The sequence below is a fragment of the Nyctereutes procyonoides genome, unplaced genomic scaffold (assembly GCF_905146905.1).
Source record: "Nyctereutes procyonoides isolate TBG_1078 unplaced genomic scaffold, NYPRO_anot_genome, whole genome shotgun sequence".
Classification (NCBI taxonomy): Eukaryota; Metazoa; Chordata; class Mammalia; order Carnivora; family Canidae; genus Nyctereutes; species Nyctereutes procyonoides.
Genome location: NW_026575117.1, coordinates 3973849 through 3991511, shown reverse-complemented (window position 1 = coordinate 3991511; position 17663 = coordinate 3973849). Strand labels below are relative to the sequence as shown.

At 51.0% G+C, this 17663-nt stretch overlaps 1 protein-coding gene across 3 annotated transcripts in view; it reads right to left on the bottom strand.

The window, feature by feature from the left end:
- Positions 1-17663, bottom strand: part of DDR2 (discoidin domain receptor tyrosine kinase 2) — a 152298-nt gene that overhangs the window by 119376 nt on the left and 15259 nt on the right. For 2 of the 3 annotated variants that reach the window (XM_055333989.1, XM_055333988.1), the window contains exon 2: positions 10203-10348. The exons of the other annotated variant lie outside the window; for it this stretch is intronic. In XM_055333989.1, the coding sequence (XP_055189964.1) occupies positions 10203-10208 (6 nt within the window). In that variant the 5' untranslated portion in view covers positions 10209-10348. The remainder of the gene's footprint in view (positions 1-10202; positions 10349-17663) is intronic. 3 annotated transcript variants of the gene reach the window in all.

Sequence of the window (17663 nt, the reverse complement as noted above, 5' to 3'; positions counted from 1 at the left end):
TGGCACCATACTTGGTTCCAGAAAGAACTGCAAAGAAGGACAAGGCAAGATTTCTGCCCTTAAGCAGCTCACGGTCTCTTGTGCCGTTAATAGGAAACAGGAGGAAGCAGAAGGCTGCCTGGGCAGACAGAGCCAACAGCTGGGGACGGCCCAGCCGCCCTGGTTACGCTCATGAGGTTGAGTCAGAAGATGACTCTGATGCCCCTTCTTCTTGAGGGGCCTTTGTGCTGGAACGTGCCAAAGATGCCCTCAACGTCTCTGCTCAACCAACCTCTTGGTTTGGTCCGACGTGGACATATACGGGGAGTGGAGAGAAAGGAGGGGAGCCGGGTATTGGTGGAAATCTGGAGGGAGAGAAGGGCTCCGGCCAGGTAGGAGCCACACGTGGACTGGACATCAAGCCGGTGGCTGGCTTGAGGGGAGGGGAAGCTGTGAGGTTCACATTTACATGCTGGCCAAAAAAGAAGAAAAATTCCTCTGACTCACGATGAACACAGACTTGCTGTGGGCCACCGTGTGATTTTTCTTAGGATTTAGGGGAATACTGTAAATGGTCTACGTGCTCCTCTCCCCTGAAATATGTGGGGATCACAGGCTGGGGTCTGTCTGGACCAGCAACAAAGGATTTAGAGAAGCGTGCACCTTCCTCTCAAAAGTTTCCTTAATTTGGTTTTTCTCGCGTGGAGCTGAATTTTTACTCAAACGGGAGTATCTATTGTACCCTGGGCAGGAGCCCTGGGTCTGGCAAGGGGCAGTACGTACAGGTGGCCAAAGGACGGGCAACGGGTTCATTGTCCGTTGGAAGCCCTAGGGACAGCTCATGAGGACAAGGAACAGGAGCTGGGAAGTGCACAACTTGACAGCGGGGGAGGACGGGAGGGCCACTTCAGGCGACAGTTCCAATGCGGGCAGGGGACGGATGAATAAGCACACCTAGGACACAGAAGGAACCCCCCCCCCCACTTTGACGCTGCGAGGAAGCTTGGCAACCAGCTATCACCTCCCGCACATGACAGGTGTGCCACTGTGCTGTCCCCAGAACAAGCAGAGGCGCAGACACGGGAAGCTAGGGGGACATGTGCAAGAAATAGCAAGTCTGACGGGGATCTGATTTTAGGAGAAAAAAAAAAAAAAGCACGTAGGGAACAGATGGGAAGTGAAGCTGGAGGGATGGGTTGGGAGGTGCTTCCGAAAGGCGTCGAACAGGAGACCAAGGGGATGCGATCTTGGGTCTTTTACTGTGTAGAAGTCGGACAACCACTATGGGTGTCGGAGCAGAGCTCAGGTGGCACCCTTGCTATTTTTTTTTTTTGTCCCCACGAATGTGGGAGGACTTCTGACTGGAAGAGAGGAAAACCCTTCAGAGTTCCAGGGAAGGAAAGAGCTCACTGAGATTTCTCGTATTTTCTCTCTGAAAACATCAAATCCTCCTTTATAACAACATTCCCTTTTTAAAACAAAAAAAAAAAAAATTACATGACTTCTTTTATTTCTTTTCTGATATAACAAAAGCCACACATGCTCATTGATGAACATCCAATGTGATGAAGAACCCAAATGACTCTTCCAGTCTCCTCACCTAAAACCAAAGCCGGTTAATATTGTGACGCAATTTCATCGGAGTTTTTCTTCTGTGGATTTTACATCATTACTGAATACCATATTTATATGACTTTATAACTTCTAATTCACTTAATATAAAACCATAAATACTGTCTTATGTTATTTAAAATTCTCAGAGGCAAAAAAATAAAAAATAATAAAAATAAATAAATAAAATTCTCAGAGGCATCATTTTAAAGGCTTATGATCTGTATGTGTAACCACACTCTCGGGCTCGGCCATTCGCGTCCTTCCTCTTGCCTCCTTCATGCTACACATTGTTGTGAGCAGCTTTTGTTCCCTTCCGAATATTTCCTTAGAACAGACTCATGAGAGCAAAAGAGCAAAACTCCCACATCAATAGTATTGACTGCTTTTTTTTTTAATTTTTTTAAGATTTATTTATTTATAATAGAGAGAGAGAGAGAGAGGCAGAGACACAGGCTCCATGCACCGGGAGCCCGACATGGGATTCGATCCCTGGTCTCCAGGATCGCGCCCTGGGCCAAAGGCAGGCGCTAAACCGCTGAGCCACCCAGGCATCCCCAGTACGGACCATTTTTAAGGTCATTGGCCTCCCTCATCGAATTGATTTACAACTCGGGGTGGGGGCGGTTCTTATGCATCTGACAACACATAACCCTTAAAAGTAGAGTTTTTATTGAATGAAAGTAGTTTCTCCGTTTTGATGCCTTTCCTTTAATGACAAAGAAATATTTCATATTTGAAGGAGAGAAAATTCTCCATAAAATTAGACTGCTGGGGGGAAGGGTGGTGAGAAAACACAGCGCCCAGGAAACCTAGTGCGCCCTCACCCTGGCCTCCCTTTGCTTCCTTTCTCCCGTCTCCTGATCAGTGCTCCGGCCCTCCCTTCCCTGACTCCCCACCCCGCCCCGTCGTCTCCTGGCCTCTCAGATCCCGGGACAATGTGTGTCTGTGGTTATCCAGGGGGATCCCATCTTGTGTTTCCTAGTAAAGGACGCAAGTCCACACACAGAGGCTTCTGCACCCTTGCCCAGGGCTCTGGAAAGTACGGTGTGCAACGAGATGAGCGGTGCTTTCCGGACCTCACGGCCTGTGTGTTTCTCATCATCCCCCCCTGGGAGGCAGTCACTGGCTTTTGTTCCAAAGCCACCCGAGGCTGGTCCTTCTCCTCCCAGGACAAGGCGACTTCTCTAGAGCTAGTGCTGGGGAGACCACCAGTCTCTCGCACAGTCAAAACCCCCTGCTCCCTTTCCCTTCGGGCACAGCTCTGCTCCCAGACTCCTTCACTGCCCCCCTGCTGGCCTCCTCCCGAGCCTCCGCCTCTGCCCCCTTCCCCTTACAATCTTCCTTGTTGGCTGCAGCAAGAGCAGGCCTTTCTGGAGCAAGATTCCTATCACCTTGCAGCTCTGTCCAAGCATCTCCGTTACTTACATGGGAAGTCGGTATCCGGGAATGGGTCGATAAAGATGTACCACGGGCTTTTTAACGGGCTCTCGTGAAGCGCCGTAGGGGCTGGGCCATGAGCTCTGCATCTAGAGAGGGGAGCTGACCCAGACGTGGGAAGGGTCACCAGGCTCCAGCCCTCACCTCCCTCCGGTTCTCCAGGCCTGCACGCTCCACAGGCAGAGCTCGCACTCGACGTGTTTCAAACTGAATTTACTCTCTTCTCCCCAAATCCAAGCTCTTTGTATAATGGTTCCACTATCCAGGTTCTCAGGACAGATAGATACGTGTCAGGAATATGGGGAGATCTGAGGGCAGGGGATTTTTGACTTGTAAGTGTCCATCTCACTTACTCACTTCTTTAGTTGTGCTTAAAGGCATAAAGGGGTGGCTCAGCGGTTGAGCAGCTGCCTTTGGCCCAGGTTGTGATCCCGGGGTCCTGGGATCGAGTCCCGCATCAGGCTCCCTGCAGGGAGCCTGCTTCTCCCTCTGCCTGTGTCTCTCCCTCTGCCTGTGTCTCTCATGAATAAATAAATGAAATCTTTTCTTTAAAAAAAAGAACATAAAGGGGTACAGAAGCAAATAAGACACCCCTGCCCCCATTGTAAGCATGTAACCTAGTAGGGGAGACGCAGAGCTTCCTGGCCACTGCCACCTCATCCACCCAGACCCACCGCCTAGCTCAACTATTCACTTCGGGAGAAGTGGACTAGGACATCTCCACACATTTTCATGACTCTCCTCTACTTGTCTTCTACCAAAACCCAACCGATCCAGATTATTAGAACGACAATATCTGTGTGTATCAAGAACTAAGGGTAAAAAACATTAACAAAAATCCCTGCCATCCGTGACTTTATAATCTGGGCCGAGAGAAACTGTCGTCTGAACAGATAATTTCCATATAATACGGTATGTGGCCAGACCTTGCGGGAGTTGCAGCCAACGCCAAGAGAAGGGGTCATCCAGGCCAACCACAGACTCAGGGAGACGCAGGGAAAGTGGGGTGAGGGGCGAGGAAACCTGCCAACTGGAACTTGAGTGAGGAGCAGTTAGTTCATAGCGGGGAAACCAGAATTTGAACCCAGGTCTGCCTGACTCCCCAGTTCATGTTTTTCCCACCATCCTGCTTCATGGTGGGCTCTCCAGGGATAGTCACTGAACCCAAGAAGAAACGAATGAATCAATGACTACATTATACTTCTTCCAGTGGAGAGAACTGCCGAAATGTCAGCCCAGATAGTAGCTTTGGCTGTAAGACCCCCACGTTCTTGGGGCACCCGGGTGGCTCGGCGGTTGAGTGTCTGCCTTCGGCTCAGGGCGTGATCCTGGGGTCCTGGGATCGAGTCCCACATCGGGCTCCCCGCGGGGAACCTGCTTCTCCCTCTGCCTCTGTCTCTGCCTCTCTCTCTCTCCGTGTCTCTCATGAATAAATAAATAAAAATCTTAAAAAAAAAAAGACCCCCACGTTCTGACCAGCTTAGGGACTTCCTGCAACAAAGCAGGGGGTTCTCAACATAGGAGGCACTAATTCACTCCTACAACCTCTTAGAATTGGCTGGAGGTAAGATAGTCTGGAATTGAGGAGGGGACCCCCTGCTTTCGTCCCCTCCATCTCCTCAGGCCTGGTGTCCCGGGCTATGCAAAGACAGGAGAAGAAGCTAAGTAAGCCTTAGGCTCCTAGAGCTACAGCAAAGATTCCCATAGAATCCCACGCTAAACCACACTGGCCCCGGACACTCTGGATAAGAAAAGGGATCCTAATCCTACACCACCTCCTCTGAAACTCAGTTCTGGAAGGAAGACGGCCAGGATTTCCAAGGCATAAAGATCAGAGCAGGGCGCCCACCTCCTTAAGCAGCTACACGGGGCTGCACTCCCCGCCCCGACCCCCCTGCTCCGCTGGGTTTGCAGAGCAGATGCCTGGTGCCAGCCGCCCCCCTTCTGCGCTTCCTGCCCCCCAGCCCAAGCCTCTGCCTTCTGTTTCTGTGTGCTTGGCGCACACAGGCAGCAAGCCTAGAGCTGGAGTGTGCCATCACTTCACAATTCAAAAACCCCAAATAAGAGACAGGTGGTGGGATTCTCCGAGGGAATGAAGAGAAGGCCTCCCAGCCCACGCCGTCTGAGTCTGGCTGCCTGGTGAAGAGCCCAGAGGTGGGCTGGGCTGAGGCTACTGTTCCAGGACGTTCTATCCAACCCCCTCCAGGCTGTTCGGTTCTTTGGTCCCAAACATTTCCACTCCTGTTTCCCTCTTGGCTCCTCCCCATTCTTGAGGAAAAGCCAAACTTACTTTGTACAATTAATGGAATCAATTTGTGGAGGAAGGAGTCAGCTCAATAAAATTACAATCATTTCTTTAAGGAGGTTGTTATGAAAGCGGCCTTGGAAAGTCACAGACTCCTTGGTACCATTAGGATCGATCTGTGGCTCGAGACGCTTCATTGCCCACCTGGGAGTTACGTTTTATGACCTAGCTTCTCCGTGATGGATTAAGACGGGCTTGCAAATTTTGCTGCTGGGGCAAAGGATTATAGCTATTTCCTTTACTTCAAGGAAATATTTTAGGTTCATCGCATAAGCCAGTACCGGCAAACTTTTTTTTTCTTTTTTTCTGCAAGGTCCCAAATAGTAAATATTTTAGGCTTTGTGGGCCAAAAGGTCCCTGGCATAACTATTCAACTTGGCCTGGGTAGCACAAAAGAAGCCATAGGCAATATGTAAATGAATGAGCAGAGCTGTGTGCTAATAAAACTTTATTTACAAAACCAAGCAGCTGGATTTGGACCACCAATCCCTGATATAAACCGTCTGTTCTGTGCAGGAGTGTCAGCTGGAGGAGGGAGGGAAGCTCATTGCCACCCTTAGAAAGGGAGTTGCTGCTTTGGTACGAGAAAAGTCTGAGGCCTCCGTCTTCTACGTTATCTAAGTAACCTCAAAGGAAACCAGAAACAGCACTTCTAACATGATCCCCAGGGGGTTTGTACGCGTTACATGTGGAGACCACTGCACCTCAAACACCAGGCAAATTACGGACTCTGAGGGCCTGAGACCCACAAGCTCCTGGGTGACACTGACGCTGTCAGTGGATGATGCTTTCATTAGCAAAGATCTCTTTTGGAGCATCCTCTACAAAACCCAGACCTGGGATGAACCGCAGGAGCTGGGGGGGTTCCAGCAGCCCCCCACCACCTACCCACTTTCTTTACCCCAAAACAGATGACGCATGTGTAATACTGTGCTAGATGGAACACAAAACCAAAATACCTGACCGAGGCTCAGACCTTGGCTAAGAGGTTCTCACAATCTTTTTTTTTTTGGGGGGGGGGTACAAGAGGGGAGCTCACACACCTAAAAAATATTACTGAATACAAGAGTTCATATGGATGTCTAAGACAATGAGACATCAGTGAGGAAACCCTGGCGAACGCTATGGGTGTCTAGAAGGGATGCCCCCCCCCCAACCCCATCCATCACAAAAGGAAGAACCAGGGGCTCCACATCCCCGGAAGCAGGAGCTTTGAGTCGGTTCAAGCACAGAAAGAAATCCGGTGAATGTTGCCAGGCAGGAACACCGAACCTGCTTCCTGGGGCCACAAGCTCAGGTCAGAGTGACTAATATGACCTGAGAAATTCTAAGGAAGTGAACACGGCAAGCGGGGAAGTGAGATCCTTGCTCTCGCAGCCGGGGGGTGTGTGGCACACATGGGCATCTCTGGGCTCCCGAATCGTTCCCCCTTAAACCTGGCTGGGACCTGCACTCACGCTCCGCTGGGCAGGGGCATGGGAAGCCGGCATCCCCCACAGCCGAGGCATCACCCCCAGGGCACGGAACCCCTGGGATGGCACCCAGATGGCCGCCCAGCCAGCAGGCCACGCTCTCCCCAGTCCGGCAGCTGCCCTCCTTTCCAGATCTCTCTTCCAGAACTCCTCAACCGGATTGCCATTTGCTCCCTCCCCTCGACCTCACGTCCAGGGGAGTCCTGTTCACTGGTCACTCAGTGTCCCTGGTACTGAGGTTGGCTCCACCGAGAATGCCCAGTGGTGACCCACCCGTACCCCCACCCCCAGCCCCACCCCCGCCGCAGTCGAGGACCACCCAGACACAGGGCCGGCCCTTCCATCAGCACCCACCACCCTCCCAGCACCTCCGGGCACCTCCTTCCCCCCACCCCGAGCTCGCTTCTCCTTTCTGTTCCTTCCTGTTCCTGCCTCCTGCCTGCCGCGAGCACTTGGGCTGGGATCATCTTGCTCGCTTTCAGGTCCCCTGCGGAGCCCCTCACCCATCACAGGTGCCCAATAACCAGTTCCCGCGGGGGCCTGGGGCGCTCAGAGGTCGGGCGGCGGCCCTCGGCTCAGGGCGGGACCCCCGGGTCTCAGGATCGAGTCCCGCGTCCGGCTCCCCGCAGGGAGCCCGCTTCTCCCTCTGCCTGGGTCTCTGCCTCTCTCCGAGTGTGTCTTCCAGGAACAAATCAATAAAACCTTAAAACACAAAAACCAGCTCCTGCTTTTGTTAGTAGAGCTGCTTCAAGCCCGAGGCCCTGGAGCCCCCGCTGCTCTCTGGCCCCGGCCCCGGCGCAGCATCCTCGCAGCCAAGGCCGCCCCGTCCCCGCCGGGCCCCCCGAGCCCCGGATGGCGAGGCCGCCCCCGTCCTGCGGGCAGACCCCTCGAGGCGGCGGAGGCTCGGTCAGGGCGGCGGTGCGGCCCGGGTGCGTCTGTCCGGGTCCCAGCCCCAGATGCCCCGACAGGCCCGCACGTCCGCGGGACACGCCGAGGCAGCGCCGCGCACCCGGACACGCGGCAGACGAGCCAGCCTCGGGCCCGCGCGACGGGGGGGGGGGGGGGCGGCTTCTAACGCACGAAGGGAAATCACGTTCCAGTTGGAAATACAAACTTTTCCTTTAAAGGAGAAGCTAACGCTGGCAGCAATGCTCTGTTGAGCTACGCTCCAGCTCCAGCGACGGGGACCGCCGTCCTGGGGGAGAGGGGAGGGAAGACAGCGTGAGTGACAAGTGGACGGGAGACAGACGGAGGAACGCACAGGGAGAAGGGGGGAGAGGGGGGAGCGGGAGGGGGAGCGGGAGGGGGGAGCGGGAGGGGGAGCGGGAGGGGGAGGGGGGGGAGGGGGGAGGGGGGCGGGAGGAGGGGGCGGGAGGAGGGGGCGGGAGGGGGGAGCGGGAGGGGGGAGCGGGAGGGGGAGCGGGAGGGGGGAGCGGGAGGGGGGAGCGGGAGGGGGAGGGGGAGCGGGAGGGGGAGCGGGGAGGGGGAGCGGAAGGAGCGGGAGGGGGGGAGGGGAGGGGGAGGGGAGGGGGGGAGCGGAAGGAGCGGGAGGGGGGAGCGGGAGGGGGAGGGGGCGGGAGGAGCAGGCAGGAGGCCCACAGGAGCCGGGACGGGAGGAAGGGGAAGGCGCGGGTTAGCCCCGGTCCGGAGCACCCCTTAATGGCAGTAATGAGCCCCCCCCCCAAGTGTTCCCGCTTAGATGCTGGGCTACTGGGTCCTCCTAGTAGGAGCCGCCGGACAGAATGAAATACTTGGTGGGGACCTTCTCACAAACAGGAGGAAGCCTGGCCTGGCCGCCAGAAGAGGCCAGAAGGGCTGGGGGGGCGGGGGGGGGCGCTTGAGGTCGGTGTCGGGGTCGGTGCAGGTGGGCAGAGGCGGCCGGACCGGGCGTCACAGCCGAGGCCTACATGGAGCGGCCGCCGCGGGGCTGAAATATTAATTCCTGGAAACAGTCACTGGGCCTGGCGGGCTGGGGAAGAAAAGTCCGCAGGGACAGTCTCTGGAAAGCAGAGCAGTTCGAGCCACAGACCAATCACGTTTGAGGAACCTCGTGTGACAGAGAAGCCCCCCAAGAACTCCGGGTTAGGGTTAGGGGTGCAGCCCCGAGCTGTTCACTGGGGTCGGCTCACCGCGGAGGCCCGAGGACCCGAGGACCCGCATCAGGAGCCTGGGGGGGGGGGTGCTGGAAGCAGGGGGAGGGAACAAATTAGTTTCAAGGCGGTCTGTAGGAAGAAGGTGAGCATTTATGCAAGAAGTGGGAGGAAATGTGTATGATGCTTTTAAAAAATGGAATTAAGTATGTGTTAATCATGGCATGCAGTGAAATAAATAATAGAGGAGGTGATTAAATTAATTTAAATTTAACTCAAAAACCTTTAAAAATACTCTATCTTTTTTTAATACAATAATTTTTAACATTTTATATTATTTATCTTTCCATTTATATTTATTTTTTCCTTCTCTTAAAATAATCTTATACTTATCCCTACACATTATATCATAACTAACCTTAAACATTACAAATTTAATAATATTTATAATTTATAACAAACATTTCTACTATTAAAAATTTCACTAATATTTTATTCTTTAATCTCTCATTATTTTAAAATATTAAATCTTAAATACAACAAAAAACAAAAAAAAAAAAAAAAAAAAACCTTTTTACCCCTTATAATTTTTTTTTTTTTTCCCCCCCCCCCCTTTTTTTATTTCTTTTTTTTTTTTTTTTTTGTTTTTTTTTTTGTTTTTTTTTCCTTCTCAACACCCCCCCCCCATGTTGTTGTTTAAAAACATTCCCCCCCGGTGTTTTAAAAATGTGTTCCCCCCCCCCCCCCCCCCCTCGGCAATTTTCTGTGCAGTAAGTACCCCGGGCTCGGTCCTCCCATACGTGTAACTCCTCCAAGCCTCATGAGGACCCTGGTTTTAGTAGTTCTCCGAATTATTGTTGCTCTCCAAGCCACCCCAAAGTATTGCTGGAAGGAGGCAACTCATAAAAAAAATAAATGGATGAATGACATAGGAGAGATCCAGACCGGTGTGGAACTCCGAGATTCCAGGGGGCTCTGCAGGGACGGGGAAGGTGGGGGTAACCAGGCGGCTCAGAGCGAGAGGACACCCCGGAGTGGCCCCTAACCTGGGGTAGCCACGTCCAGGGCAGCAAGTGCCCGGAGCCCGCTGATGCTGCCCATCGGCCCTCCCGGCCGGTCAGACACATGTTCACCGGCGACATCAGCTCTCAGCACAGAACCCGTGGACTCGACCTGCCCTGGGACACCGGCCAGGTGGGCGAGGGGCTCTAGGGCGGCCAGACTAGCAGGGGGCGGTGACCCCCTCCTGCCACCACCCCCCACCCCGGCTCAGGGGGTGACAGCTTCAGCGCTGGCCCGACTTACAGCCATAGGTGCAGAACATTCTCCGAGGAACAGGATCCTCGACGACAGCTGCCTCCTGTGTCTCCTCAACTGGCACAGCCTCTGCTTTAAGCCACAAGCCGTGGAACTTTCTAGAGCACGGAACTCCAGGCCACGTGTAGATATCCCTTCATGGAGGAGGAAACAAAGGAAAGCAATGCCGCGTGACAAGCTTCGTGAATACGGGCTCCATGCACAGTTTTCTTCCCTACCTGACGACTATCAAACAGAACCGTCCCAGGTGTCCCAGGCGCCAAGGAGATCTCAAAGACATTTTGTTTCCGAGGGTTAGTTGTTACACCCACTGATGTTCATCGATTTAGAAATTAAAACGGAATTTTCGATGTATTATGTATTTGAAATGATAGTGTTTAGATTTTATTATTCATTTTAATGTCTTAAACATTGTTTTTATTTAATTATGATGATTATGTGTCCACATTAAGTCATGATTTTTTTAAAATAAAAATGCCTATTTTTTTAGAGAATAATAAGAGTGGCGTGAATCGTACATTTTAAAGAATCTCTTTGGTATCTGGTTCAATCAAACACAGATTCTCCTACCTGCTTCTGAATTAAATTTGTTGCAATATCACATATCACTTAACCTCTCGAAAACTCCACCATATAATCGTGGGAGAAAATGAGAGGGGGGAAAAAAAAGCAAAGCGTTTTAGGATTATCGTGAAAATAGTCTTATTCTTGTGGATCCCCTGAGAGGGTCTCCTAAGCTCCCCGGGCTGCCCAGGCGGCCCTGGACCCACCGTTCTGTGCAATCAAAGTAGGTCCCGCTTCTCCCTCCGACTGTCATCACCTTTCTTCGATGCCACCAGTGATCAGTGACCTGAGCGGCCTTCTAGAACTATCTACACATACATGTAAATATAGGGATGTAGAGTTTTTTTTTAAATTAATCTTCAACAGTCAAGTATGAGCACACTCTATATTTCACCTGGGGTTTTCCATTACACGTGTTGGGGGGCATTGCGTTTTAGTGTTTGCCACTATGTCATCTCTGCAGGCCTCTTGTACTCCACTAAATGGATCTAACAACACGTAGCTCGGTACCGCGCCACGGTACGCAGGCGGGTTGCTGGACAGCCACGGTGACTTGCGACTTTCTTCAGTGAAGGACACAGGACTTAATGGGAATGAAGTGGCCACACGGAGCAAAAACCAGGTGTCACATGTATTAGCACAGCTTGCTTGCAGCTTCTAGTTTCCTAAGAAGGCATGCAGCTGAAGTCTTCAAAATTTGAGAAAATATCCCATTTTTTGCCATATTACTGGGGTCACCCAGTATTATACTTGGGGCTTACCTCACTGTGCAGAAAGACTCGTGTTGACAATCCCTGTGCCTATTTTTACAGGAATGTTTACAAACATCAGCCTATCTGGAAACACACCTGCTACCCTCAGTGTCACATAAGTGTGAGGCGAGAAGGCCAGATCATAGTCCAAGTGTCCCTGGACACATTTCTGAAAACTATTTCCCTGTGATGCTAAGTTAACGGAGATTAACCCTGTTAGGTCACAACTTCCCCGACACAGAAACAGAACACCCCTTACCCGCAGGAAACCCGCCCCTCATGGGGATACTTTGGTCCAGTTACGTCGCAGGCTCCAAATGCTAGAACTGATGCAGACCATGAGGGTTCACTTCCTCTCTCTGAGATTTACCAGCCATACAATCGTAGCTTCCACTCACTTGTAAAATGGAAGCAATGACACCTATCTCGTGAAGTTATTAAGAGCACTTCTAATTATCCAGGGGGTCCGGGTGGCTCGGTTAAGCATCCGACACTTGATTTTGGCTCAGGTCATGATGTCAGCATCATGACGTCGAGTCATGTCCCCCCCCCACCGCCCCCACATCGGCTCCTTGCTTACGGTCTAGTCTGCTTGAGATTCTCTCTCCCTCTTCCCCTCCCCCTGCTCACTCATATGCTCTTTCTCTCTCTCTCTCTTTCAAAGAAATTAAATCTTTTCTAAAAAAAAAAAAGTAATTTTAATTATCTATAGATTGTGCCTACCACATAGTAGGTAGGTGTTCAATGCTTGACAGTTGGTAACCTCCTTCTATTTCTATGAACAGAAATAAGACAGGAGACCGATAGGTCCTGGACTGGGCTGGCTCTTCACTGGAAACCCAGGGGTGCAGCCTTTTAGGAAGCCTGGAGATCTAAGAGACTGGGGCAAGACAAGATGGTAGAGAATTTTTTTCAAACAAAAAGGATTTCGTGAGATGTTTGTCTTTGTCTGATTCAAAAAATGAGAGACATGGGTCTGCTGTCCTCCTCCCTGGCAAGGAAAATGGGCACCCACACTCCCTGCCATTCTGCCTCGACTGTCCCGTCTGCCTCTGAAATCACCTGGGACAGTGTGGCTGGCACTTTTAGATCCACAGAACCTAGAGGAAATCCACCAGGTTTGGAGGAGCCCCTCGGGTGAGGATGAGAAATGAAGGACTTACTCCTGAACAATTCTCGGGAGTAGAACCAGCGTCTGCAATAATTACAGGACGGATGTGTTACGACCTCGATTTACAGATGAGGAAACTAAGGTTCCTGTGGCGAAGGGGCAAGGCCAGCGGCTTCACAGGGATGGTCTCGCAAGACAGACAAGTCCTCGTTAACTGTAAGTTAATGATCGTCTGAACCCAATACTGTAACCAAAATCAAAATCAAGATTCTTCAGAAAATCATCCCCGCACTAGACACAGAAGTTAAGAGTGGCGGGACACCAAAGCCAAGATTTAATTAGTTTGGGAATTACAAATTTTATTGTTTTATTTAATTAGTATTTGATTATATCAGTTATTGAGATGAATAGGTTGTTTCAATTTATAGATGATTATTTTGAATAATGAGTAAATAATGTCATAGTAATTTATCCAGTGACGTTTCTAGCTCCCAGTGGGTATCAGGTGCTACATGTGAAGGAAATTTGTCCCTTGGCCTCAAAGAAGGTATAAGGCCTATCTCATAATATAAGCTATAACCATATACATATTTGGGTTGGTGGGGAAATAAGATAGACAAGAATAAGGTGCTAAAAGAAGGAGACATGCAGCCAGTGGGGGGTTCAGGGAAGGCCTGAAGGAGTGAGGCACCATTTAGCTCCCTCTTGAAATATAAATAGGATTTTGCCGGCCTCGGGAGAGAAAGATGGCAGGTTCAGGAGGCTACAGGCTTAATCTGGCATGAGGGATGCTCTAGAGGGGGGACAAGGGGCAGAGGGACTGACCAGATCCTGGCCTAGAATCATGGCCTCAGGAAGGGAAGAGAAAGAGATAATAATGTGGAGAGAATTGAGGGTTGACCAGTGGCTGGCTACAGCAGGGAAGAAGGGAGGGATCAGAGAAGCCTGAGTTTCCAACCTGCACGTGACCAGGAGCATGTCACTATTCATAAAACCGGGGCAAACCGGAAGAGGAACTGGTATGTAAGGGGAGATGGTGCGTTTGGTTTTGAACATAAAGAATTGGTTGCCTTAAGGGGGGTGGTTCAGTCAGTTAAGCATCAACCCCTGATTTTGGCTCAGGTCATAATCTCAAGATTGTGAGATCGAGCCCCACATTGGGCTCTGCGCTGCGCACGGGGTCTACTTGGGATTCTCTCCCTCCCTCCCTCCATTCCTCCCCGTCCTAAAAAAAAAAGAACTGGCTTCCTTAAGATGGAAACAGATAAACACATCGGGCAGAGAGGCAGAAATTTGGGTCTGGCGTTCCAGAGAATTGGGTGTTAGAGATAAATGTTTGACCATCAAATGAATGAAGGAGTAAATGAGGGCTGAGGCAGACGAAATGATGTGGAAATAAGGAAGAGAAGAACAAGGAAGACAACCCGTGGGGCCCATCTGCCTTGAGCGGGGGCAGAAGACCAACCTCCCCAGGTGAGACCCAGAACAACTCAAAAATAGTTCCCCCTCCCAGAACATCAGGAGCCCTCGATCTCCCCCAAATCCCTTATTTCACAGATGAAGAAAACCCAGGCCCAGGAGGCTGATGTATCTGAGGCTTCACAGCTGCCAAGCTGTAACTAGATGGTTACGTGACCCCTGGGAATTAGCACTGCCTTGGCGACGTAGCCTTGCACGTGCACCACAGGACACGGCCGGACTCAGAGAAGCCTGAGAACCAACTGGAAACTTGTTTTATCTCCACTACATGAGTCCAGCACTGTCACCGTGCCCCGCCACATAATCAGCTCAGGGTTCAAACTGCATCTTACTCATCTTGTCACGGACCCTCTGCACCGACTTTTCCCCAGCACCGTCTCTGCCACCAGTGTCATTACAGGGTAGAAAAATCAGCGACAATGTTCTTCTGAACGTGCACATGACCATAGGCCTCTAGAGCTGAAGGAGCTTGGCAGTTTGTCTCGCATTAGCGCAGCCTCCATGGAAACAGACCCCACAAGGTTCGGTGACCAGAGGAGCTGTTGGTAGTAGAGCCCGGACCAAGATTCCAGTCTCCTGTTTCTTTCCATTTCACTACCAACCTTTAATGCAAGAGACTTCTTAACGATTTATGTATTTATTTGAGGGAGAGAGAGAATGCGAGTGGTGGGGAGGGCAGCGGGAGAGAGAGACTCTGAAGCCGACTCCCTGCTGACCGCAGAGCCTGATCCCAGGGCCCTGAGATCATGGCCTGAGCCAAAATCAAGAGGCCGATGCTTAACCATCTGAGCCACCCAGGCGCCCTGCCAGAGACTTATTCCCAAGACAAACTCTTTAGTCTCTAATTTTTCCAAATCTATGCAATGAAGCCCTCTCCTCTAAAGATACTTTTTTAAAAAGGAACCCCATGGTCCAAAAAATCTGTGGAGGGGCACCTGGGTGGCTAAGTGGTTGAGTGTCTGCCTTCGGCTCAGGGCATGATCCTGGGGTCCTGGGATCGAGTCCTACATTGGGTTCCCCAGAGGGAGCCTGCTTCTCCCTCTGCCTCTCTCTGTGTGTCTCTCACGAATAAATATGTAAGATCTTAAAAAAAAAAATAAGAATGCTTTTAAAAAGAAAAAAGTTTGTGGAGTGCTATAAGCTACCCCTCTCTTGGATGGCCAAGATGCTTATTACCATATTAAAAGATCTTGGCAAGTCCTACAGGAAAGAAACCTGGGTCATTCTCTAAGAATATTTCCCCAACTTATTTGACCGCAGAACTCTGGCCCTTGCCCTGCCCCTGCTGTTATCTATTTAAAAACCCACAGGTTTCCAAGGATTGTACTTTGGGAGACACCATCCCTGTCTAATTAGCAAGAGTTCTCTGGTAGGTCCCAAGCATAAGTGTCAAGACGGAGAGGCCCTCGGTGTGGGAACCAGGCGGGGAAGCGACAGGAGGCAGAGAAGGATGGAGGAACGACAAACAGTCCTAGTGTCTTCTGAGCCACCCGCTGTGCCCACAGCAAAGGGTGAAACAGCTACTTGAGAAATTCTGACTTGGGGTCCTGGTCAGAAGCATCAGACACTGGTCTCCAACGAAGAGCTCTTGTGGGGAAATGGGGTCTTTTGGTGCTCACCCCGCCCATCACCAGTGTGCAGGCTTTACTGGGCTTCCACACTGTTACCAGCAATGAGCTCTCCTTGGGTCCTTTCCAGTTCCTTCCACAGCCACTCGGGCTTTTTTCCTTGCTCACTCTGCCACCGTGGTCCAAAGCCAACCACATCTGGATGATTGAGACCAGCCTTCTAATGGGTCTCCTGACTCAACCCCTTCTCCCTGGCCGTGTACCTTACAGGCTACAGTCACATTAATCTTAAAACAACACATGATCTGCTTCAAGACAAAAAGGAATGTTCCAAACCCCACAACACCCAAAGCTCCCCTTCATGTATGAAAACACGTCAGTGCAATGCTGTTTCTCTGTGCTCCCCGGTGCACATTTCTACCCCTGCAGGCGCCCATGCCCTCTGCTAGCTGAACCAACCGGCCACAAGCACTGTGGCTGCCAAGGCGCCACGCCTCTTGCCCTCTGCTTCCTGCCTGTCCGATTCAATCCAGTCTCGTGCCACTCTGGGCTCCAGGGCCCTGCTGTACCAGCGCCTCCGTGGGCTCTTGTGCTTCCAGACACTGAGCACCCAGCCCCGCACACACTCGCATGGCTTTAGTGTTTCCTGAGTTTTCTGATGGGTATTAGACTCAGGAAGAAAAAAAAGATGAGGCCTTAATACATTCAAGGCACTTAGTAAGCATTCAAAAACACTCTTGCTGAATAAAGGAATTAATCCATGCTGACCTCAGAACTACAAGTTAAGCAGAAAACGTCACGTCTATAAAACACTGGGGGAATCTAACCCTTTCCTGGGCCTCAAGGCATTAAAATGTTTCTAGCTCAGTTGACCTTGAGCTTCCTCTTTTATTAAAAGGAAGACAGATCCGATCCCATCCTGAAGGACCCAGTGAGTTGTTGTTCTTTTTCTGGAAGACAGAGCTGTGCTTTCCACCACCTTCTCACAGGGGAGAGTCTAGCTTGACCATATCCCGTGATATTTAAACAGGAGCTCCACATTTTCCAAAGGTCTGGCCAAAAGAGTGTTCTTCTCAAGAAGAACATTCTCTATTGAAAATTGTTTCTTCATTCATTCCCTGATTTAGTCAACAAACACTTGGCGAGCAAGGCCTTGGGATGCAGAGGTGGTTAAGAGACAACCATGAGGCACCCACGGTCAGACCCTCTTTTACTCAAAGTGCAGCAGAAGAACACCTGCAACAAAATCCCCTGGGGGAGGTTGCTTCAAAGGAAAATGCAGGTTCCCCGGATGCTGCACAGAAAAGTTCTTATTCACTGGTGGAGCCTGGGATCTGCATTTGTAAAAATCCCTCCACGTGATTCTGATGCACACTCAAGGGGGGAGCCCCACTGGCCAGCGGAAAAGACGGGCTGCTAAGGAGATCCTTATAAAATGTGATGCCAGCTTCCAGCGAATGGGAAGTTCACCATATGTAACGGAGGTGAGCGGAGAGTGACTAAGTGGTGGGGAAGAGTTAGGTGTGGGGTTAAGGGAGACCTGCGTGCAAATCGTTGTGTGATTCGTGCCACGTGTCCTCCTAGATAAAATAGGAAAACAGGAAAGACACCCACCCCACACAACTACCACGAGGCTTCCGCGAGGTTACGCAGAGAAAGGGCTTTGCCTAAATCTTGGTACACACTAAACACATCACCCTGAATTCATCATGATTGTTAGTGTAATTACTAAAACATTTGAAAGAGACCCGGGGAGATCAGAATGTCTTTGCTGAGAAAAACTGGAGTCTGAATTTAGTTTAAAAGCAGTGTCCCCGAACATGAGAGACTCCTAACTCTGGGAAACGAACTAGGCCTGGTGGAAGGGGAGGTGGGCGGTGGGTGGGGGTGACTGGGTGACGGGCACTGAGGGTGGCACTTGATGGGAGGGGCACTGGGTGTTGTTCTATATGTTGGCAAATTGAACACCAATAAA